The 24,227-nt window shown below is 35.2% G+C and overlaps 2 protein-coding genes and 1 long non-coding RNA gene across 3 annotated transcripts in view; 1 reads left to right on the top strand and 2 right to left on the bottom strand.

Annotated features, from left to right (window-relative positions):
* Positions 1-2,827, bottom strand: part of LOC309640942 — a 36,606-nt gene extending 33,779 nt beyond the window's left edge. Inside the window, exon 1 of the long non-coding RNA XR_014252444.1 lies at positions 796-2,827. This is a non-coding gene — a long non-coding RNA (uncharacterized lncRNA). The remainder of the gene's footprint in view (positions 1-795) is intronic.
* Positions 2,823-12,625, top strand: CLEC4E (C-type lectin domain family 4 member E). The gene is made up of 6 exons (XM_082420381.1): positions 2,823-6,288; positions 7,095-7,187; positions 7,788-7,877; positions 9,537-9,688; positions 10,304-10,419; positions 11,104-12,625. Exons 1-6 carry the CDS (start codon positions 6,252-6,254, stop codon positions 11,252-11,254), a joined length of 639 nt encoding a protein of 212 aa, XP_082276507.1. The 5' UTR covers positions 2,823-6,251; the 3' UTR covers positions 11,255-12,625.
* Positions 12,626-13,792: 1,167 nt separating this feature from the next.
* Positions 13,793-22,825, bottom strand: CLEC4D (C-type lectin domain family 4 member D). Its single transcript, XM_082420430.1, has 6 exons — positions 22,747-22,825; positions 20,871-20,963; positions 17,923-18,027; positions 17,038-17,192; positions 15,867-15,982; positions 13,793-15,565 (listed from the first exon to the last, which is right to left on the bottom strand). Exons 1-6 carry the CDS (start codon positions 22,772-22,774, stop codon positions 15,364-15,366), a joined length of 699 nt encoding a protein of 232 aa, XP_082276556.1. The 5' UTR covers positions 22,775-22,825; the 3' UTR covers positions 13,793-15,363.
* Positions 22,826-24,227: the final 1,402 nt, after the last annotated feature.

Raw genomic sequence — 24,227 nt, 5'->3', positions numbered from 1 at the left:
TAAAAGGGTAGTTTTTGTATGCAATCAAAATTAAGTTGTTATCAATGTAAAGTACTGTTATATCTATAAGATATTTCAAATAAATCTCAGGTAACACACAACAAAAACCTATAATAGTACACACAAAATAAAGAGAAGGTAATCAAATTATACTACTATCTAAAACCATTCAATTCACAAAGGAAGACAGCAAGAGAAGAAGAAAGTAACAAAGGAACTACAAAACAGCCAGAAAACAATTAACAAGATAGCAATAGTAAGACCTTACATATTGATAATTACTTTAAATGTAATGGATTAAATTATCCAATTAAAAGGTGCAGAGTGGCTGATGGGGTTAAAAAAAAAACAAGACCCAACTACATGCTACTTAAAAAAACTCACTTCAGCTTTTAGGACACACATAAGCTCAAAGTGAAATAATAGAAAAACACATTCCATGTAAATAGAAACTAAAAAACATGTATTCTTATATCAAACAAAATAGACTTTCAGTCAAAAACTTCAATAGGAGACAAAGAAGGTCATAATATAATGATAAAGTGGTCGGTTTATCAAGAAGATAAAACAGTTATAAATATGTGTGCATCCAATATGCCTCATTTCCACAATACAAACCAACAGGTGCTCTCATAGGACTCGGAAATATAACTCACTGGCAAAAATCTAGCAAGCTTGCATTCATCCTGTCTATATTTGCCCAGCAAATTTAAAGTATTTTCTAATATTAGTTTCAAATTCAATCTCGTCATAGTTCAGTAGTGACTTCTGATACTCCACCTCATGCCTGCTTACCAGTTTTCTCATGGATTCTGGCTATCATCTTAAAATGACTTGTACTCAGTTCTCATCCAGGTTTTATAATCAGTCTCTGTTACAGAATGAGCTGTATGAAGAGTTCTTGAAATCCCAAATGTACTTGTGTCCATCAGAGTTCCTGCAGAAAGAGATGACATATTCAAAGGGGGTCAGTGACAAGAGTTTAATGAGAGGACTGTTTACAAGGTGTGGGCAGGGTTAAGGAAGCCGACAATGATGATGAAGCATCCGGGAGCTAGCAACAGCTAGAGAGGGATTATCCACACACCCTATGACCTGAAGAGCAAGGGCTGCCATCACTACTAAATCTGGAGAGAGGATTCAGAGCTATAGGCAAGAGACTTGGATAGGCTCTGTACCCTTCAGCAGAAGACTACAGCCCCCCTCCCATGCCCTGAAGGTGCTTCCCATGGTCAATCCTAACCAGGAAGCCAGAGAACAAGGGAACCCACTGATGTCCTCCACAACGGTCAGCCTCTCAGGGCACAGAACAAGGTGCAGAGGGTAGAGATTGGATCTGGAAGCAAATGGGCAATATTCACCACAGTTAGAATTGTATACTGTGAAAGTGTCATTTATTCCTAAATTAGTTTACAAATTCAATGTATTTCTATGTTAAAATATTATTTTTTGAAACATGACTTTAAATTTTTCTCATAAACCTGTGATGCAGAACAAAAGTGTGGAAACTAAAAGCACTGAAGGTGTATATGTCTTAGCAAATAGTTAAACACATTAACACACTACAATAATAACATAATTTTGAATCTAGTGAAGGAATAGTCCTGTAGTAATGTAAATATGTAAAAAGGGAATTTGATGTACAAAACAGATGTGTATTTCAGTTATATGTGTAAAAATAAATAACCACTTATAAAATATTAAAGCTGGATTCCTATGTCAATTCTTACATAAAATAAATTTCAATATTATTTTATAATACTGGTGAATAATTTATCATCTTGAAGTGCAGAAATCTTTTCTAAGCATAGCACAACATAAAGGAGTCATAAAGGAGATCTTAATAAATTTTACTATCTGAAAATGTAAAAGCTTCTATACCACCACTAAATAAATAAATAGATAGATAAAAAAATAAAGTCAAAGACAATAAACTGGGGGAAATATTTGCCACACATGTGAATAATATATGGATAATTCCTAAATATGTAAAGTACTTTTACAAATCAATAAGAAACAGATGAAATATACCCTCCCCAAAATTATCTATAGTTATGAAGAGTTTCTAAGAAAATAAAGACAAACAAATTGAACTAAAAGATTATTAACTTCATTTGTAATTAATGAAATGCAAAAAAAGATTGAGATAACATTTTCTGCCTCTCAGATTGGATATTTTAAAGTTTGATAGTGTCCAATGTTGGTAAGTGTTTAGAGAAACTTGTAAGTTATATACTATGAGGTAAGCATGTAATTTGGTACAGAATTTTTAGATGGAAATGTATTGTTGTCTATTATAAATTTTAAACATGTATACTTTTTAATAAGACAATTCTACCACTAGCAATTTATCCTGTGACTATAATCAAACAAGTATACAAAGGTAGGAGATGTGCCGTTGCCTCTAGGCTGCCTTATCAGCCAGAATCTGCATTTTCACGGAGGCCTTACCCTCTATCTTTGGAAGGCCAAACAGCTGAATGTCTACCTGTAGGTCATTTCTGGAGCCCCATGATTTGTGTGTCATCATTGTTCATGTAATCACATAGGTAATCATCTTATTTAACCAATGTCAATAATATAAACTTAGCATTTGTTTGGATTTATTGTTAATATTTGTACATTTGTTTAAATATAATCAAGCATTTGACCTGTAAATTGAATCAAAAAACTCTTTACATGATTTATATGTTGAAACTCTTTTCAGTGTGATGAAATATAAATCTATGTGTATTACCAATAATAAAATGCTACAGTAACGGTTTTGAAAAACCTGCTAAATTTATATACAAAGTTAAATATCAAGAACTTCATTTAATAATTAACTAATATTAAATAGAAACTTTTATTATAAAAGTTATTTTAAAATTATAAAGTTAATAAGGACATTGATAGTAGATACACTATTTAAAAAGTGAAATATCTTTAATAAAATCATTCATAAAAATTTAAATAATATACTAAACACACATTTATAAAATTTGAGAAAGTAATACAAATGTAATAGAAATTAATTGTATCATAATTCTAATCTTTGCAGAATACCTCTGTTAGACATAATAATCTTTAAAAATGAAAAAAATGATTTTTGACACTTAATTTCCATTTAGGTCTTTTAAGATGAATTCTGTTGGGGAATTTTTCACATTTTACAAAGATAAATTAGCAGCAGAATATCAATTTTGCCACCTCAAAATATCATAAGGGAGAAAAATTCATGAAAAATCATATTTAATAAGGAAGAATGTTTCACTATTGTTAAAGAATATGAATAAGAAGGGATTAAAGAAAAGTGAAGTATCCAAAAATATCTTGTTCTCTACTCCTCCACAAGGAAGAGGAAGTGTTTGTCTCGTACAGAAAATTTGCGGCATTATGGTCACAAGAGTAATATACCACCTGCCCTGTTGAGTAATTAATGTTCCTACACTATAATGTCCTTGTGTTATATTTACATAATAAGGTTTCAATATTAAATTATAATGAAAAGAATTGCCTTCAGACAAAATATAAGATTTATTTTTATATCCCAGAATGTTATTCTGTGAAAGCTCAAGCCAAGTATTGATTTTAACACTTGGCCATGAATCACTGAGCAGAAAATTGTGCACCTGCAAATATGTGTACAGTTGTTGTCGTCTCATTTGTTAGAGTGACAAAAAACTGGACATGATTTAAATGTCCTTCAAAAGTTCCTGGTCTATAAATTCTGGAAAAATTTAAACATTAGAAATAAGAAGATAAACTCCAAATACATTGATGAATATAAAAGTAATTTTCAAAGCATAAAAGCATGCATGGTATGATCTTATCTGCATAAAAATGAATAAATGAATAAATGAATACTGCATAAAAATGAATATACAATATATAGAAACTGCACTTATATATAAACTTAAAAAAATCTCTCAAAGTAGATACAAGAAATTGTTGACTGTGATTGACTTTACAAGCATGTACTAAGGATAGATGGGAGGTCTTTTACCTGTCATATTTTTCTCATATTATTAACCATAAAAATATTATTTTTATAATTTGGGGAAAAGTGATAAAACAAAGGATAAAATCATATACATATTTTGGCTGGTTAAAACATGATTATTAATTATTAATATCTAGTTAATTATATATTCATTAAATTATTAATGCATAATTGTTTATTAATATTGATTCCTGCTGATTGATAATAATTAATAAATAATGGACTGTGGTCAGTGTGATTTATCATTTAATAATTCATATAACTCACCCACTAGATAATTTCTCTCTTTTTACCAGTCAAAAGCCATTTGCTGATAGTACACATTAAATTGCATATGTTTACAATATAGCCGTGTATAATTTTAAAACATTCTCTAATTAATCTATGTAACTGTTAAATGGAGAATGCAGAGGGAATTGACCAATACACTGAAACAATAAAAAGTCCCTTTGAAAACAGGGATATTTTCAAACACATAGGAAATCTGTGAGTCATCGGGTGTGGGGATTACCAGGTTTTATATATTTTTATATATATATAAAACTAATGTGAATTTAAATATTATATAAATATGTATATATGAAACTAACATGAATTTAAATCAACTGAGACCAGTTGATCTTATTCTTAAGTATTTTATAGTAATGGGACATTACTATATCCAGCTAATCTTCCAGAAAGGCACTATATTCTAATATCTAATGGAAATTGCTTCTTCTGACATTCAAATTCATTTTTCCCATTAGGAAAAATAGGCTACAGTATAAAACAAAACCCCCCAAATAATCCAGAACAATAGAATTAAACTTCCTACTGAGCCTCCAAAGCCTCAGAAGCTGTGTTATGATGTAAGAAATTGAGCTGAGTTTCAAAGTATGTAGTCATGCTACATGAGGCTGTTCAACTGAGTTGGACCTGTAAAATAGCCTAGTGGTCATCACTTGATAAAAAGACATATAAATCCACAATAATAGACTGTTTAAGACCTGCAAATGAAAGAGGAAGGAAAAACATGACAGATGAAAAGAAATTCACCTCGCTAAGGTATAAATACATATACTATGTGCCCAGCTCTGTGCCAAATGGTGTGTCTCCTTCTCAGTTAATGAATGTGTAAAAGTAAAGATCAAAGTGAATAAAAAACTAAAAACAGAACTACCATATGACCCAGCAATCCCACTCCTGGGCATATACCCTGAGAAAACCATAATTCAAAAAGATACATGCACCCCAATGTTCATTGCAGCACTAATTACAATAGTCAGGACATGGAAGCAACCTAAATGTCCATCAGCAGAGGAATAGGTAAAGAGGATGTGGTACATATATACAATGGAGTATTACTCAGACATAAAAAAGAACAAAATAATACCATTTGCAGCAACCTGGATAGACGTAGAGATTGTTATACCGAGTGAAGTAAGTCAGACACAGAAAGACAAATATCATATGATATCACTTATATGCGGAATCTAAAAAAAAGGGTACAAACGAACTTATTTACAAAGCAGAAGTAGAGTCACAAATGTAGAAAACAAAGTTATGGTTATCAGGGGATAAGTGGGAAGAGAGATAAATTGGGAGATTGGGATTGACATATACACACTGTTATATATAAAATAGATAACGAATAAGAACCTGCTGTATAGCACAGGGAACTCTACTCAATACTCTGTAATGGCCTATATGGGAAAAGAATCTTAAAAAAAAAAAGAGTGGATATATGTATATGTATAACTGATTCACTTTGCCGTACACCTGAAATTAACACAACATTGTAAATCAACTAGACTCCAATAAAAATTAAAAAAAAAAAGATCAAAGTGAAATTGGGAGTGCAGAGGCAAGCTCCACAGGTGTCAAGGAAAAATTTAGGGATGAGTTAAGTCTGGAAGAAAGCAGAAAAATTTTATCAACCAAAATAAAACAATAGTTTTTAAGCCCCTCATATCTCCCCAAGGTCAGTCTGTTTTGTTGGTACTTAAAATGTTATCATTTCCCCATTTTGTTGTTTCCTGGAATGAGGAGACTGACTTGCTGCCCAATAAACTCCCTTGTCCTCCTTATGCAATAAAGGAAATCCTGACTTAAACACACAGCCACAGAGCAAGTTAATTTTCTTAAGTCTTAGGGTTGAGCTTCTTAAAACACAGTTAAAGTAATCATCCTTAAAGATTCTTTTTCTTTGAATCTTATCAACAAAACACTCTTATACTTAGAAACTGAGGCGAGAGACGGAGAGGAGGAGGGAGAGACAGAAAGAGAAAGAATGGATTCATCCAAATCATCTGCATCACAAAGCACAGGTAAAATTTGCAACTATCCCATTTCTTTCATAGATCTTTTTGTGGAAGAGATGTTAAATATGTTGGGGATAGGACAATAGAAAATATCCAGTAGAGTAAAAGAGGAGAGACAGAGAATGAAAGAAAGTAAAAGAGGATGGTTAGAAGACTAGACATTACATTGGATTGCTGGAGATTGAGTTTAGGGAGAGCTGCCCTTTCCATAGTTCATTGTGTCCCATTGGGCAAGTCACTTCACATCTCTGCAACTCCCTCTCCTTGTAGGTAAAATGTGTGTTGGGAGGGAGGAGGAGAGGAACTACTAGATCATCAATGTTTTATCTGACTGACTTACAAAGGACTTGGAAAAGGAGACACTGAAAAGAGGACAGCAGGAGAGAGACAAGAAAATCAGGGAAGAGTGAGAGGGAGAAAGAGAGAGAGAAAGATAGGGAAAGAAGAGGAGAAATCTGGGAGAGTTAGAAAGGAAAAATTGCACATCTATCCAAGTCTATGAGTCAGAGTCTTAAAGTTAGTAATGAATTACTCCAGTGGTTGTATAAGTGTGGTCCCCAGGCCAGCAGCATCCTCAGCTCCTGGGAACTTGTTGGTTCCATACCAGCTCTACTAAATTTTTAGCTCTGGAGGTGAAGCCCCACAATCTGTGTTTTAACAAGCCCTCCCAATGATTCTGATGCATGCTGAAGTTTGAGAATTACTCAATATAGACAATGCAATTGGAAGGAGATAAGCAGGGTAATAGGAATTTCTTATATCTCTTTTGTAGATTTTAAGGGAAGATTGACCATGTCTATGTCTTTCTCCAGAAAGAGAATGCTTCTCTTCCCAAGTGTTCTTATGGACTGTTGCTGGGCTCTGCATACTGCTACTGAGTGCCTGTTTTATCACCAGATGTGTTGGTGAGTTCTGAAGGTCAAATTCAAGCTCCCTGGTGCATATTAGGAGTGAATTCTTCCTTGCTGCCTGTGAGTTCTCTTCTCCCACAAAGGGTATCTCTATTCCAATTTTCCCCCTATTTATCTCAAGCCAGAAACCCCACCCAGTATAAAACTGTTACCAAAGTTCAGTGACCTGTGACACATTTTTCATGGTACACATATTTTATCTCCTTAGTGGCCCTGAGTCCCCCACCCACACCCCTGTACCCTTGTCATTAGTGTAACCCTGCTCTGAGCTCCTAGCCAGAGGCACAACAAATCAGTTCTTGGAAGGAAGGTTTGAGAGGTTAGACTTGGCATAAGAGAGAGGGCAAACACATTTGTTTTCTTTGGGTCTTTGGGCCTGAAAAAAATTACGTTTATTTTCATAAATCAGGAAAACCATGAAATGTGAATTCTCCCTTCTTTCTTTGAGTAAGTAAACCTCGGTTCCTCTCCATGCTGAAGGAAAAGTAGATAGTAAGGAAATATCATAATTATTGGTACTTTTATAACTACAGAGATGATAAAATATATTTTTATCAAGAGTAATGAACATTAACTGTGCCCCTTTCGTTACAGTGACATACCACACCTTTCAGCTCTGTGATGAGAAAAAGTTCCAGCCACCTGAGAATTTCACGGAGTTCTCCTGCTATAATGATGGATTAGGTATAATAGTCCTCAAATTTGAACAGCTAAATTTACACATCAACATTTTCTGGCTTCTAGATTGATTTGGGGATAAACAAAGTAGTCGAGTTAGGTCTGTTTTTTAAAAGTAAAACGCAAAATCTTGCCTGTACTCAGAGAAAAATGAGGAGTTGGTAAGAGGACAGGAATAAAACTTTGGAAGTGCAATTAGCATTGGGGCAGGACACTTTGCAGAGATTATAACAAACTTTTAGAATAAATTTGAGGTATACGTCTGAAGAGTCAATCTAGAAGTGGAAGGTGTTATTCTCAGAAGTGCACTTTTTGTTTTCATTCATCACCTGCTTCCAAAATGAGGTGAAGGAGAAAAAAATGCATGGAGTAGGAAATCTGGAAATATCCCAGAAGTATGCTGCCTATACTCTTCCATATATTCCTGATCCAAGTCTTAGCAAAATGCTACATGACAATAGAAAATGACTTCCTTCTCTGGGCTGTAATTTCCTCACCATTAAATTGAGAGAGACACTGTACTGTTTATTTATTTATTTATTTATTTATTTATTTTTAATTTTTTTTTACTAGATCTTTATTGGAGTATAATTACTTCACAATACTGTGTTAGTTTCTGTTGTACACCAAAGTGAATCAGCCAATGCATACGTATGTCTCCATATCCCCTCCCTCTTGAGAATCCCTCCCACCCTCCCTATCCCACCGCTCTAGGTCATCGGAAAGCACCTAGCTGATCTCCCTGTGCTATGCTGCTGCTTCCCCCTAGCTAACTAGTTTACATTCAGTAGTGTATATATGTCGATGTTACTCTCACTTCGCCCAGCTTCCCCCTCCCACCCCGTGTCCTCATAGGCCATTCTCCATGTCTACATCTTTATTCCTGCCCTGCAACTAGGTTCATCAGTACCTTTTTTTTTTTTTAGATTCCATATATATGCATTAGAATACAGTATTTGTTTTTCTCCTTCTGACTTACTTCACTCTGTATGACAGACTCTAGGTCCATCCATCTCACTACAAATAACTCAATTTCGTTTCCTTTTATGGCTGAGTAATATTCCATTGTATATATGTGCCACATCTTCTTTATTCATTCATCTGTCGATGGACACTTAGGTTGCTTCCATGTCCTGGCTATTGTAAATAGAGCTGCCATGAACATTGTGGTACATGACTCTTTTTGATTTATGGTTTTTTCAGGGTATATGCCCAGTAGTGGGATTGCTGGGTCATATGGTAGTTCTATTTTTAGCTTTTTAAGGAACCTCCATACTGTTTTCCATAGTGATTGTATCAATTTACATTCTCACCAACAGTGCAGGAGGGTTCCCTTAAACTTCAAAGACTTAAATTCTGTAAGTCTAAGAACTGTAGCCCATCTGGACAACCAGTTTGGAGATTCTGTGGAGGGTACATTGTTTGGGCAACATGAGAGGTGGTTGCTTAGAGGTCACTCAGATAAAATGCATAATTTTTCTCTGAACTTGAAAGTCTAAGAACAGATAACAGGGTTCCATGTCAGTAGCATAACTGAGGGGTTCCAAGGCTTCGGACAATAAATGAGGAACTTTATGGGCCCAGAGGAAGGTTTCTGTTATCTTACCCAGTTCTGTAACTTACCCAGTTCTGAGAGGACTCTCACAGAAACTTCTCTCCTTCTAGGTTCAGTCAAGAATTGCTGTCCATTGAACTGGGTACATTTTCAATCCAGCTGCTATTTCTTTTCTACTAACACCATGACCTGGTCAGCAAGCTCAAAAAACTGCTCGAGCATGGGAGCTCATCTGGTGGTTATCAACACGCAGGAGGAGCAGGTAGGTGGAATACACTTCCTCCAGTGCCAGTGAAACACCCTTCACGGGACACATCCCTTTTTCCATACCTGTGTACTGTATTTGGCCCACAGTTACTATTTGTTAAGTGAATTTACTGAAATATATGCTGTTCTTACCATTTCTGTAAGTCAATACCAACTTTATTTTCATTACTAGAAGAAACTAGAAAAAAAGGAACTTCCATGTTCAGTTCCTTGATTAGTAAGGCAGGAAAAAAGAGGGTTGGGACTTCATTTTAGAATGACCAGTATGTTTATAAACATGTGAAAGAGGGCAAGCAAAATATCCATTATCTTTAAGCTATGATTTGTAATGTTTTGTGCTACCAATAACAGTAGATAAATTTTGACTGTGTTACTGAGAACCTCCTTCTCTGTTGAAGGTTCTTTTTCATTGGTTTAATTTTATGTTATGTATGTTTTACCACAATAAACAAATCAGGAGGTAATCCTCTATGATCTTACCATTTCAGGCCCATGTTTCTGTCATCTCTAGTCTAGATCCTACTTTATTTCTTTTAATAACAATTATGTTCAACATTTGTTCAGAATTAGAATAATTGATCTCCTCATATTTTGTGTGTATCTTCCATAGGAATTCCTTTACAATATGAAACCTAAAAGCAAAGAGTTTTATATTGGACTGACGGACCAGGTGACTGAGGGTCAGTGGCAATGGGTAGATGGTACACCTTTCACAAAGTCTCTGAGGTAATTTCCTTCCTGTAGTAGAATTATAACACTAGCCCAAATTGTAAAGTTAGACCACCGTGGAGGAGAGTCTTCAGAACTTCCTTTTGGTCCAGAAGGTATATTCAAGTCCATTCTTGGTGATATTAGATGCAAGAAGGGAAAGAGCTGATGTAGAAGACAGAAAAGAGAAGTACAAGGATCTGAGTCTTATGCCCACAAACTGCAGTCAATGAGACAAAAACAGTGATTTGAGAAAGACAACAGATTCTTATGGAGTAAAAGTAGGATGCTCTGATCCTTTAAAACATTGTTTCACTATAGCACTGTAACATGACCGAAGTATGCCCCTCAGTTAATACAAACTCTGTAGAATAAAGGGAACAAACATGATATGAGATATGAGTATGAAGGAAATAAATCCATCAGGATATCAATCCTTCCCATAACATTTCATTCTGGGTCTAAAGCCATGAGAGATCATAGCAGAACAGAAAGTCAGAAAGATCCAGTTTAACTTCACTGTTCACAAACTCTGTGACTTAGAGAAATGGTTTAGCTTTTCTGAGATCCCTTTTCTTTATCAATAAGAGATTATAATCCCTGCCTCACAAAATTGTTGTGAAGTTAAATAACACAAATGTAATTTGCCTAGTTTACAGGTCACTTTACCTCTTGTAAATCTCCCATGTCTCTCTCTTTCAGCTTCTGGGATAAAGGAGAGCCCAACAACATAGTTACAGTGGAGGACTGTGCCACCATAAGAGACTCTTCAAATCCAAGGCAAAATTGGAATGATATGCCCTGTTTCTTCAATATGTTTCGGATTTGTGAAATGCCAGAAAGAAATAGTTGAATAGAGAAAAATCTCCAAGACAGAAGGCACAACGTAAACGTATAAATGAGAAGGAACAAGCGATAATCACAGCCGCACAACTCTAACATAAGAAAAGTGTGCATTGCACTTTATAAGGACTTCATAAGTGTTTGTTGCTTTGATGTAAATAAAAATACATCGTTTTGAATGTTATAATTCATGATATTGACAGAAGTGCATTTTTCTCTACATCAGTCTCGGGATTTCTCAGAATTTACCAAGCTTCTCTAGCAGTGTTGTGGGGGGGAAAAAAAAGGAGTATTCCTTTCTCCTTTTGGTACATTTGCTTCAGTTATGAGTATTTGTTAGAAAATACAGGGACACAGAACAAGCACTAAATCCAGCAAAGAAGAGGATTTTGGAAAGTGCCTTGAACAATTCGAAATCAGGCTTTGTGTCATGTCTTCTTTTTAGTTCCTGAAAAGTCTGTCTTCTCTTCTCAGTTTCATCCTGTTTTTCACTCCCTACCTAAGCATATCTCCTCCCTATGTTCTCCTATATAATAAGTAGGAAACTTCTTCAAGTCATGAAACGTATTCCTGCTTAAAAGACTGGTGTGGACTTTCCGGCCAAAGGCATTAGTGCACCTTCTTAGAAAGATCATGCTAACCTTCAGCTCCAAAGAGACTGTCATCCAGTCTACTCATCCCAGGAACTCCATTTCCTCTCTATTCTCTTCCATTGACTAACTGGATCGCACCCAAATTTGTATCTATTGCTCAGCCAGAACCAGAGTCCAATAGTCATATTATTCTAAGAGAACAGTCAACTTGACACTTTCCTGTCTCAAGCCTATCCATTTATTGCATAATATTCTATCAATACTGACAAGATTATTCAAGAATACATAAATAACATGGCAACTTTTATAACCATGTTTCTTGCACACAGCACCATAAAGAGACCCTTGAAATCATTGGAATTAATGCGTAATCATTGAATGGGAAAATTCAACTGAACAAGTGAATATAATATATTAGCTTTCTTTACAAACATTTATTTCTCTTAGGCATAAGTGACAATCTGTGGTTTTGAAATCAATATGCCTTTAAAACAAAAGTCATTCAACCTGAAAGTAATCCAATAAAAATATCTTCAACTTTCTAATTTCTTTTTTTCATCTCATAAACATCAATGAGGAAACACTGAAAAACATATGGAAATTTTTTTGTTCATTGTTGTACTTCAGGTGGCTATAATTATCTTACCTTTAATATCAATATTGAAAGACATATAAAAATATTAATATATATTATTTCACCATTTATAATTTAAGTTATACAACTAACTCTGTCTTCAAAGCTTGGCAAGAAAAGAAACCATTGTTAAGGGTTTATTTGCTAAAGTAAAGATCATTAGAACCTAAATTATATATAGGAAAATTCTTCTTTGAGAAGGAAATCATCCAATTGAAACTGTTTTTAAATATCGTACTTTATAGGACTACATAAATACTTAGGCACCAGAAAACCCAAAAAGTTGCAAAAAATAAAGAGTAATTAATCATTCATATTCCCAAGACCATATTCCCCAAATAAACAACTGTTACGACTTAAATACTATTGCCATTGGGGTCCCTAATTTTTTAAAAAAGAAAAATCACTGTACTACATCTTATAAAAATGATACATATTTATTATTAAAAATTCCTACAGAGCACAATTGTATAAAGTTGAAAGTGAAAAAAATTCAAATCCCAAGTTGATATAGATAGTTAGAAATCATACAACAGATGAGTCTTATAAAACATTAAATTTAATTTTACTTGAATTTAACGAATAAAAAAATTGAGGTGAAATTTAAGAATTCTTGAACTTAAAGAATTTTATAGGCCTTATAGATTACCACAAAAAATTTTTTCCTGAAGGATCCCTAAAAGAAAAATGATAAGGAATCAAGTAAAATGTTCTTCTTGCTCTCCTATTTCTTCCTCTTCCCACCCCCCTTTTCCTTTCTCAACAATACAGCCCTAAAATCATTCATTGGATGGGGCATAGCTAGGTAGCTTATGCATGTGCCTGTGTGGATGCATGGGTGGAGATATAAACATATGTAGATATACATATAATAAACTGATAATCATAGTTACTTTGAAGAGACATTTAGGGGTTCAGGGTGGAAGAGAGATTCACCTTATACTTTTATTAATGTTTTTTACTGTTTGCCTTTTTAATGCACACATACATTACATTTTCAAAGATAAAAAGTGTTTAGATTTTTTAAATGTTTCAAAGTTCTAGGACTATTGCAATGTCCTAAAGAAATAGGCAATTATTTTTATAAAATTACTATCAGCTGTCTTAAAGAAATTGTGAAGACTAGGAGAGGTGCCATGAGAGTTGAGAATAGACTGAAAGGGGCCAAGTGTGGAAACAGGGAGAATAATCAGAAGGCCATTGCAATAATCCAGGTAAGAGAGATGGTAACTTGGTCTGTGATGTTAGCCATGAAGGGAATGAAAAATGATCAGCATCGGGAGAAATAGATTAGAGGTACAGATGCAGACACAGATGTATAAAACCACAACCAGGTCATATTTTATTGACAACTGAATCTTTAAAAACAATTTTATACGAATGAAAAATGGATAATATTAACTATACAAGCCTATTATCATTTACATAAATTTACTTCAACAAGTTTTGTAGATTTGTGCTATGTAATTTATGGCTAACACAGTTAAAGTCACTTGGTGCTATTTCAGTTAAAAGTATCAGCTTTAAACACAGACGCACACAAACACACACACAATCAATCAATCAAACACTAATATTCCAAACTTACAAAATCACTAATTTACAGAATAAATACTGTTTTTAAAAATAGTGGTAAGGAAGTTAGGTTAAAAAGCTGTCGCTTGAAATTTTTTAGCTCGGATGCAGGAAACATCAGCAAAATGAAATTATGTAAGAAGACAGCCCTATTTTGTTGATGTTGGATATGACTGCTTCACAATTAAAACTACACACATCGTAAACGCATAACTTCAGGTGTTAAAGCCATGATTTCCTTGCTAGTTTGAACTGCAGATTTATAGCTCTAAAGAAGCATGCTAACAATTTACATAAATGGATTGAAAATATAATTTTTTTCTGATTCAAATTAAAAATACAGAAACACTAATGCAATGTTGCAAGAATAATTAAGAACTATTACCTTTTAGCCAAGAGGCCACAGAACCTCCAGTAACTCTCCCATAATACCAAAGGGAACACATTTCACTTGCTATGAAAGGTAGATCTGGGCCATAGTCCTGTTTCTGTCATACACTAGACATGTGAAGGTGAGCTCTTTGGCTTCCCAAGGGTTTTGTGTCCACAGCTATAGAAATAAAGGAGTTTGGTAAAGGTGGCCTGTAAGGGACTTTTCCACTCAAAAAGAAATTAAATCAGCTTGAGACTCCCCACTATGGGAAGACTTTTAAAGTGGAGTAAGAAGTAAATTTTTGAAGTGGTAAATAGACTTTTTTTCTACCTGGGTAATACCATAATTCTAACTATTCTATTCTGTTATTCAGAAAATATTTTGCTCATGGAATTTCAATCTAATGACATACTATTAAGAAGTCTGAAAATGAAGCATCAGACCATAAAAATGTTGCTTAAAAACTTTAAGGAGTTTGTGATATTTGGGTTAAAAACAATGATACACCACTACTGGTAGTAATATCCCACCTTTGAACTTTAAGAGCTAAGAATTGGAGCAGAGGAAACAATGACTTATAGATTTCACCATTCAAGCCACTCTTAGATATGTTAATCAATACACACTGACTGAAAAGTAAATACCTTGAAATACTATCAAGAAAGCAAAGTTAATGAAAATTGATTCTCACAGAAAAATATGATTTTTCCACCAAAACACTACACAAAAACACATTATCTTGAATGAATTAAACAAAAATAAGTAAGGCCATCATGACTGAAAATGTTCTATGACTGAGAGTGTTTTCTCTGTTCCCACGATGCATGTACATTCTTCCCTAGTCTAATTGGTTCTTCTTTTCTGTCCTCACAACAGGGACCCCTTCCTAGGCTTCTTGTTGAAGGTATCTTACAAATGTAAGATACCTTCAACAAGAATGTATCTTACAAATGTATCTTACAAATACAAAGGTATCTTATTAAGTAGTTAATCTTACCTTCTTGTTGAAGGTATCCAGGTATCTTACAAATCCTACTTGTCTTAAAGTCACAAGGAAAATCATTCCAGGACCATTTGTCTTTGTCATTAACAAAGACAACACATTTTTCTTTCTGATAATTGTTGGGTTCACCCTCGTGCCAGAATCTGAAATATGTGTGTGTGTGTGTGTGTGTGTGTGTGTGTGTGTGTGTGTGTGTGTCTATACATGTTGGGTGTGTATGGTAGAGGTCAGAGGACAAGGCAGAGAAAATGCTCCTAGTGAAACATTTACAGCTGCACTGTCCAACACAAGCATAGTAGTCTAGTAGTATAGAGGTTACTCAGCACACAATGCTCTATTCCGAGTAAGTTTTTTACATTGGTATACTCCACCCCAAAGTGAATTCTGCTTGCTGTCTTCTCACCTTTGCCTATAAAGCTCTTTTGCCCCAGTCAGTATACTCACACCATCTGTGGGTTAAATGGTGTCTTGTCCACCCAATGCCACTGGCCTTCAAGGTTCTCATCTGTAAGTCCCAGGAAATATGAAAATCGTCTATCCAAAAATTGAGGGATAACGTTCTGCATAAAAATGTGAATTTTTATAAGTATATTTGCCTTTATCAGGTGATAGCTGTTATGTTAGGAACAGAGGAAAGAAATCAAATAAATTACTAGTTAAGCACAAAAGCATTGGCATCAGATCTGTTTTCACCTCCTGCCTCTGGCATTTATTCCATAATGTTAGCAAGTGCATTAATTTCACCAAATCCCAGTTTTCTCAACTCCAAAAGGGACGACTCCACTATTTCATAGAGTCACTGTGAAGATTAAGTGAGATCAACTTGCAAATCACTTAGCACAGTGCTTAATAGGATTAGATTTCTAGGAACTTTTATTTTTAAAATTGCCTTCATTAATTGTTTGTGTATTTCATTAAACTCCATTTTATTCAGGAGTTGGTGAACCTATAGTTGCAAAGCCATGGAAACAGAATCCTCCAGGAAACCCTGCTAACCAAGAATAGAATCTGAGTCATGGTATCGCACATATATGGAAATATATCACGTGAGGAAATAAATTTCAGTTCAAATTGAATTTACCTTGAGATTTTTTTTTTTTTGGAATGACAATCATACTTCTGAATTATTTTTCCTGTGCTCTATTCTGAGAAGCTATTTCAATCCTGATTAACCCTTCATTTATTTACTTACTCATGCAATATTTATCAGGACCTATCTAGGTGTGCCTAGCACTGCACAGGCCATTGGAGATGCAAAGATGCTTAAGGTATGGCTCCAGCCCTCTACGAAGTAGGACTCATTGGAACACTGAAGTTAAGTGCCATGGTCACACGATGACAAAGTACCACGGAAGTATCTCCAAACTAGAATAGGAAGGATGGAGCAGAGAAGGTGGTCAGGGTAGTTTTCTGTAGAAAATAACACATGAATCAAATCTGGGAAGACCAGAAGAAGTTGGCCATGTGAAGAAAAATGAGAGAGGAAGAAAAGTCTTTCCAGGCAGTTGGAAAAGATGACGCAAAGGCACACAGGTATAGCAGAGCATAGAAATTCCTCTTTCTCTGCAAAGAGATTCAGACCAGCAGAGAAACTTACGTAAGCTTCTCAACATACCTGCTCAGCTTCTGTGCTGATGGTGGCCAGATGAGCCCCCATCCCCATACAGTGGCTTTCACTCTGAGCCCACGTCTTGTCGTCATTAAAAGGAAAATAGCAATTGGACTGGAACGCTCTCCAGCCCACAAGACAGCAATTCCAGGTGCCCCCTCGTGGGAAGATTAAAAGGAAAATTAGTTACAACATGCATGCCATCTGTAACAGATTGCATAACTATTTCACTACCTAATATCCAACTAACATTTATGAGAATAATACCAGGATTACCAAAGTCATTCTGTCCCTCCCTTTTTAAAAATCCTGAAAATTACATTTCTAATTACCTTCTAAACAAAAATATCTGAATTACATAATGACTATGAGAAAATTACAAGGTCTTCTCTTAGAAGACATGATCGTCTTTCAATATCCCTACATCTATTTACGACCATATTTAGAGTGTTTTCATAACAAAGGTTTTTGTAGGACATTTAATCTGAAGGAGGCAAAGAACCTGCTAAAACGCTCATGTATTTCCTCACTTTCACCCAAATGAGCCTTTACAAATTCCAGAATAAAAGAGACAAAGACCCTTTGGCAAAGCTATATATTCTAGGAGGAAACAGTCCTTATATGTCTGAATCAAAAGAAAATGTTAAGTTTTGAATGCCAAAAATGGCTCATAAATGTGTTGTTCATATTCTCTGGTTAGTTATTCAGTGGATTACAGTCATGAGAAATAATTCTATCTCAATTTACTGATGTTCACTCTTGTGCCAGATCCTCATCTTATGCTCTTTTAATCTCTCTATATCATAACGTATAAATGATATGCTTTAAATCAGGTTATGAATTTGAATGGAAATAAGAAGGAAATTGTCTTATGCTCTCTGCTATCCATACCTTTCCATTCTGGTTTCTCTCTGAAGCATGTCAGCTTTGGGTGGTGCTTTGGGAACCCTAACACCCCCATTCCTTTCTTACAGCATAGAAATTTGTGTTGAGTCACTGTGAAGGAGGAAAAACACTTAAGTTTCCTTTTCCTATATGACTACTTACTTACAGAAGTGGGAGCTGACTGCTCTAACCTTTCTCTTACCCTAATGGTTAAGAGCCCCACCTTCTCTATTCTTCCTATGCAGTTCCAGCTCCAGGTGAATTCGTTGAAAGGAATTGTTGAAAATTAATATTTTTATTATCATAGTGTCCATTTTGTGCTTTTGGGGGGTAGTTTTGCAAACCTTTATGTGCATGTGCTTTTAAGCATATTTTTCTATCAAGATTTGTGTTAGAGTGGAGATTTTTGGTGAATACTGGGATAGTTCTGCAAAATCCTATGAGCCTTACACATTAATCTTTTCAATATTTTCACTTTGAAATATAACCAAATCTAAAGAAGTGAAAAACATAAATGTGCAGTTTATCAAATTATTGTAAAGTGAACATTCCAGGACAGCTACCCAGCTCAAGAGACACAACATTACCAACACCCCAGGTGGCCTTCACATCCCAAACGCAGCTCCCTCCGTTTTTCCTAAAGGTAATCATGCAATGGTTTTTTCATACAATGGTTTTCTTTTTTTTTCACAGCTAAACTTCAAATACTTTTATTCTAGTTCATGTTTAAATTAAAATCTTCAAAAGGTATATTTCAGTTACCCCCTTCCAACATCTGTGTTCTTATTGTTATACATTTTTCATCTACGCATGTTATAAACCCTGAAATACATTTTTATTGTTTTTGTTTTAAATTGTCAATTAATTTTTAAAATTTTTAAATGAATAAAAATATCTTCTATGTTTGCCCACATATTTACCGTTTCTGACAATCTTTATTCCTTTCTTTAAAAGAATCAATTTTCCATCTGGTATTAATTTCCTTCCACATGAAGAGCTTTCTTTAATAGAACGCAGTTTTGCTGGTGAAGTCTCTCAGCTTTTTTTGGCCCGAAAATTATTTTGCTTACATTTTTGAAGGATATTTTCACTGGATATAGAATTGTAGACTTTCTTTCTTCGTACTTAAAAGTGTAATGCCTTTGTTATCTGGCTTGTTTTTGTTTGTTTGCCTGCTTTTTAAAAAAAATATCCAGACTAAAAATCTCCGTCTTATGACTGGATGTTTAATCTATTCACATTTAATGTTATTTTTATAGTTGGATTTATGTTTTTAAAGAAGGACACCAGGCACACAGAACACAAAAAGTAAAATGCCATGGCTTTTAAAGTAATCACTTTGTGCTTTGTTTCACAATTTTACCACTTAACAACATATCCCTAAACCATACAGGTCAGATTTGCCTGCTTTTGAACTTTATATAAATGAAACCATACAAAACGTATTGTTTTGGTTCTGTCTTCTGTTCAACATTGTTTCTGAAATTTACCTATGTTGTTTCATGCAACCATGATTCATCAGTTTTCATTGCTGTAAAGTGATCTATTATCTTAATGAACTAAAATGTATTTATCTATTCTTCTTCTGGTAGATATTTGCCTTGTTTCCAGTGTTTGACTAGCGTGAACTATGTTGCTCTGAGCATTTTTGACCATGCATCCTAGAGCACATAAGCATGCATTTCTGTTGGGTATACACCTAGGAGTGCAGTCGCTGGTAATAGGGTATATGTATTGCCAACTATGATAGCGGCAACCTTTTCCAAAGCAGTTATACTGCTGTACACTCCCACCGGCAGCAATTCATTGAAGGTCTAGGTCATCAATAATTGCTATTGCCAGACTTTATTTATTGCCATCCTCAAATGTTTGCAATGGTATCTCATTGTGAGTTGAATTTGCATTTCCCTGAAAACTAATGAAGTGAAACATATTTTTATATGTTTATTAGGCATTTCATTTTTTTCTTTTTTATAATGCCTATTTAAGACTTTGCCCATTTTTCTGTTGTATTGTCAGTATTCTCCTATTGATTGGAAAGAATTGTTTTTATATTCTGTACACTAATCCTTTATTAATTATAGGCATTACAAATATCATCCTGTGGCTTTGTTTTCACTCTTAGTGGTATTTTTGTTGTACGGTAATTCTTACTTTAATGTAGTATACTTTGTTGATACTCTGTTTAATGGCTAGCACATTTGGTGACTTGTTTAAGAAATCATTCCCTGTCTCAGAGACATGAATATAGTCTCCATGTATTTTCTAAAAAGTGTTTTTAATTTGCTTTTTACATTTTGGCCGATAATCCAACTTACATTGGTTTTTGTACGATATAAGGCAGGAGACCAATTTCGTTTTTAAAGTATGGATAATCAATGTTCTCTACCACATTAATTGAACAAAACTGTCCTTTCCCTACAACTCTGCACTATCCCCTCTGTTTTATATAAAAAGTTCATGGAAGATCTGTAACAAAGCTCTCTATTCTTTTCCTCTGGTCTATTTGTTTACACTTGTATCTATACTATATTACTTTAACTATAATAACTTTATACAATGTCTTGATATCAGAAAGAACAAGTCTTCCAGCTGTTCTTCTTTTCAAAGTCAGACTACAGTCCATCTGAAAATTGTTTTTTGCTGATTACTCTTTACTAGTAAGATGCAGTCCTTTGAAATCCTGGTCCAAAATGGGGAATGATTTACTACAGTCACCAACCTTCACATGTATAGAAATGGTCTAAATTCCATCTTTCATTCCCTGACACAAGGCAGCAGCATCAAAGAATATAAGGTCAAGTATGTAGCTCTGAATATTAAATCCAAGCCCCTGAAGGCATTCTGGATTGGTATGTTGGGGAAAATCATGATAACAAAAAGTTTAGAGTAACTTTATAAATGGTGTTTGGGTAAATAATTCAAGGAGAGTTCCACTTTGGCTAATAACTTACCCACACAACTTTCAGTAAAACAGGCACTTAGAAGTGACATGAAAAAAATAGCAATGGCCCAAGGTATCAGCTGGGAATGCTGGCTTCCTTCTACTAAAATAAAAAGAAGGATAAATAGGTCATCTTCTTCTCAGCCACAGGAACTAGGGAAGCTAATTCCACCAAGGAGAAAACTAAGGATGAGATCACCCAAAATATTTTAGATCTGGAAAAGAGCTTAAAGATTTTCCCTGAATAAATCAATTTTAGAGCTCACTGATAAATAAATAAATAAACAAAATGTAAACAATTTTTTTTTTTTGGATTAGGAAAAGGCTTTTTGTAAGCAAGACTCAAAACCCAAAAATCATTACAAATGGATAACTTGAGTACATAAAAATCAAAGCTTCTATACAACAAAAGTAATGTTAAAACACAAGGAACACGTGGAAGAAAAATCTTGTCACAAGGCTAATATCCAGACTATAGAAAGAATTTCAAAAATCAATTTGAAAACTGAGCAAAAATTTGAGCAGGAAATTTGCTGAAATTATCAAAAATCCATTAAACAAACTAACAAAAAGCATGCTCAGAGAAATGTAGACCAACATATTATGGCATTATTTTTCATATATCAGGTTTTAAAAAGTAAATTGAAAATATGTAGTGTAGCAAGGCTTAGGGGAAGTAAACATTCAGTGAGGAAATAAATGCTACTGCCAAACTGTAAAGTGGAAAGCCTTTTAGACAGATCAACTTAGGAACATTTATCAAATTTTAAATGCATTACATTTGCCACAATTTCAATTCTAGAGATCGAGCCTATAGAAGTAACAGGATATTCTTGCAGTAATTTTGGAAATAGAAAAAAAAAACAACACCTGGAACCTAATACTTGCATGTGTATCATCAGTAGCAGAGACTCTAAATCATGGTGAATTCATATGATGAAATTCTACATATCAATTAAAATAATCATGTATACATGTATGTATTGACAGAAAAAAATCCTCAAAACATATTATTACATAAAAATGTGATTTTCGGACTTCCCTGGGGGCGCAGTGGTTAAGAATCCACCTGCCAATGCAGGGGACATGGGTTCGAGCCCTGGTCCAGGAAGATCCCTTATGCCACAGAGCAACTAAGCCCGTGCGCCACAACTACTGACCCCGCATGCCACAACTACTGAAGCCTGAGCGCCTAGAGCCCGTGCTCTGCAACAGAAGCCACTGCAATGAGAAGCCGGTGGACCACAACGGAGAGTAGCCGGCGTTCACCGCAACTAGAGAAAGCCCGCACGCAGGAACGAAGACCCAACACAGCCATAAATAAATCAATAAATTTATTTTTTTTTAAAGTTTAAAAAAATGTGATTTTCAGGACCGTTGTACATCGTGATCCCACTGAAGTTTGGGTGGAGTGATAAACATTAATTTTAAAATTATATATTTCTGCATTCATTCTGTATATTTCTCAAAAGCATTTTTTAATATTCTTGTAATACAAGTCCATTTGTGTCACTTGAGTAGAACATAAAACGAGATAAAGTCAGAGCCTCAGGTACACTGTTTCCCCAGTGTTTTTTCTGTATCTTTCTTCTCTCTCTTCCCTTAAAAGAATCTTCCCAAATTACTCTCTTTCTTTTCATCTTACTTTTTATATACGTGGTGTCCTCTCTTGCCCCAGTTTACATTTCATAAAGAAGTTTCTACTACCGGAAATCTTTGAATTGATGTCCTTCCTCTTCACCAAAATCATGTTCACTTTCTTCAACCTCCTCCTCCCCATCACCATCCTCAATGTGCACAACTACAACTATCATCAATTCATATTTTAAAATCTTAGCCATAATTAAATATGCTTCTTCAAAACTAAAAGGAGAAAAAGTACTCACATTTATTTTGTGGTTCTTCTTGCCCCATTGTGTGTTAAGTCTCTTATGGTTCAGAGGTTGGGAGAACCAACAGCCTCAGCAGCCTCATATTTTTTCTGCAGGGTATATTTCTGTGGATAAAGAAATATATTCAGAAATTCTTTAAGAATTTCTATTAAATTCTTAAATTCTATTTAAGAATAAAAATAGACATCAGGTTCTGGTTCAGGATGGTGTCATAGGAGGCTCCTAAACACACTTCCTTCCATGGAGGCACCAAATCTACAGCTACACATGCAATAATTCCCTCTGAAAGAAATCCAGAAACTAGTTGAGTGACTCCTACGTATCAGGAAACATGAAAAACCCAACATCAAAATGGACAGGAAAGGCTGAGACACATTCTCAGAATAAACCCCACACCTGGCACAGCAATATACACAATTCCCAGCTTCTCTCTGAGCAGCAAAGGTTTTGAATCCAACATTTACTGTCCCAAATTTTAAGACTTCCATCTGAAGGATGTTGCCAAAAAAACCTTGGCTCCCTGTGCACCGATGGCGAATAGCAATACGGAGACAGAGATTTGGAGGAAAAGAAATAGAGAGGATTTTTATCTCTCTGCCAGGCAAAGGGGAAGACACAGCAGGCTAATGCCTCAAGAACTGTGCCTCCCTTCCCTGGGAACAAGGAAAGGTTATATAGCCAGGGGCTATATAGTGGTCTGTGGCTATATAGTGGTCTGTGTTACGTGATAAGACTCAAAGTAATTAAGGTCTTGCATTTTTTTTCTTCTGCAAATTCATGGCCAAAGCTGGCTCAGCAACCGGGTCCGGTGTCCCTGAAGTTATCAGCCAATGACCTTCTTTCTGAAATGAAGAGTACTACAAGGGAGTGTAGGGGGAGAAGAAATGCTGCATGCAAAGGATAATTCATATGGAGTCAGAGAGAAATCAGCTTGGTGAAGGACAAGTCTAGCTACAAGTGTTTGTTAGTAGTAACAGCTAAAGAATAACCAAGGTTGCTTAACTCTTTGAGGCCTGTTTATGTTGTTTCCCCAGCCTGTTCATTGTTTCCTTATTTTCCTCGTTTATCAGAAAAGAAAAGCCTCATTTCTATTTTTGTTGCAACAGGGACACACCTCTGGAAACACCTACCTCAGAAAGTGAGTGGGGCTTGAGTCCATGAGACCAACAAGACAATCGGAAACAAATCTCAACAAGCTCTTGAGGACCCTGTGGCTAACCCCTCAGGGCTCAGCACAGAGACAGCAGGCAGGAGTGCCGCCCCCAGTCTTTCCCTGAAACAGGCTTATTTGCCTATCTTAAAAGCTGCCCCCTGAGGATCAGGCTCCTAATTTAGCACATGTCGAGGGGCTGACTGTGATCCTCCCCAGAAACGAGGGAGGCTGGCAGAAGCCATCTCTACGTTCACCCTTTGCCCCAGTCCAGATTGCCAGTATCCCCTGAAAGGAGATCGTGCACACATCTGGATCCCTGATT

This window comes from Balaenoptera physalus (genome assembly GCF_965194825.1).
Source record: "Balaenoptera physalus genome assembly, chromosome: 13".
In the NCBI taxonomy this organism is placed as follows: domain Eukaryota; kingdom Metazoa; phylum Chordata; class Mammalia; order Artiodactyla; family Balaenopteridae; genus Balaenoptera; species Balaenoptera physalus.
This window is presented reverse-complemented; position numbering and strand designations above follow the sequence as displayed.

Coding starts and splice junctions, on each gene's coding strand:
- CLEC4D (XM_082420430.1), bottom strand. CDS start 22,774: ATGGGGCAAGAAGAACCACAAAATAAAT. Junction 20,964..22,746: donor AGAAGAACCACAAAATAAAT/GTGAGTACTTTT, acceptor TTTTTATTTTAG/TAGAAGGAAGCCAGCATTCC. Junction 15,566..15,866: donor CCATTTAACCCACAGATGGT/GTGAGTATACTG, acceptor CACATATTTCAG/ATTCTGGCACGAGGGTGAAC.
- CLEC4E (XM_082420381.1), top strand. CDS start 6,252: ATGGATTCATCCAAATCATCTGCATCACAAAGCACAG. Junction 6,289..7,094: donor ATCTGCATCACAAAGCACAG/GTAAAATTTGCA, acceptor GTCTTTCTCCAG/AAAGAGAATGCTTCTCTTCC. Junction 7,188..7,787: donor TTTTATCACCAGATGTGTTG/GTGAGTTCTGAA, acceptor CTTTCGTTACAG/TGACATACCACACCTTTCAG.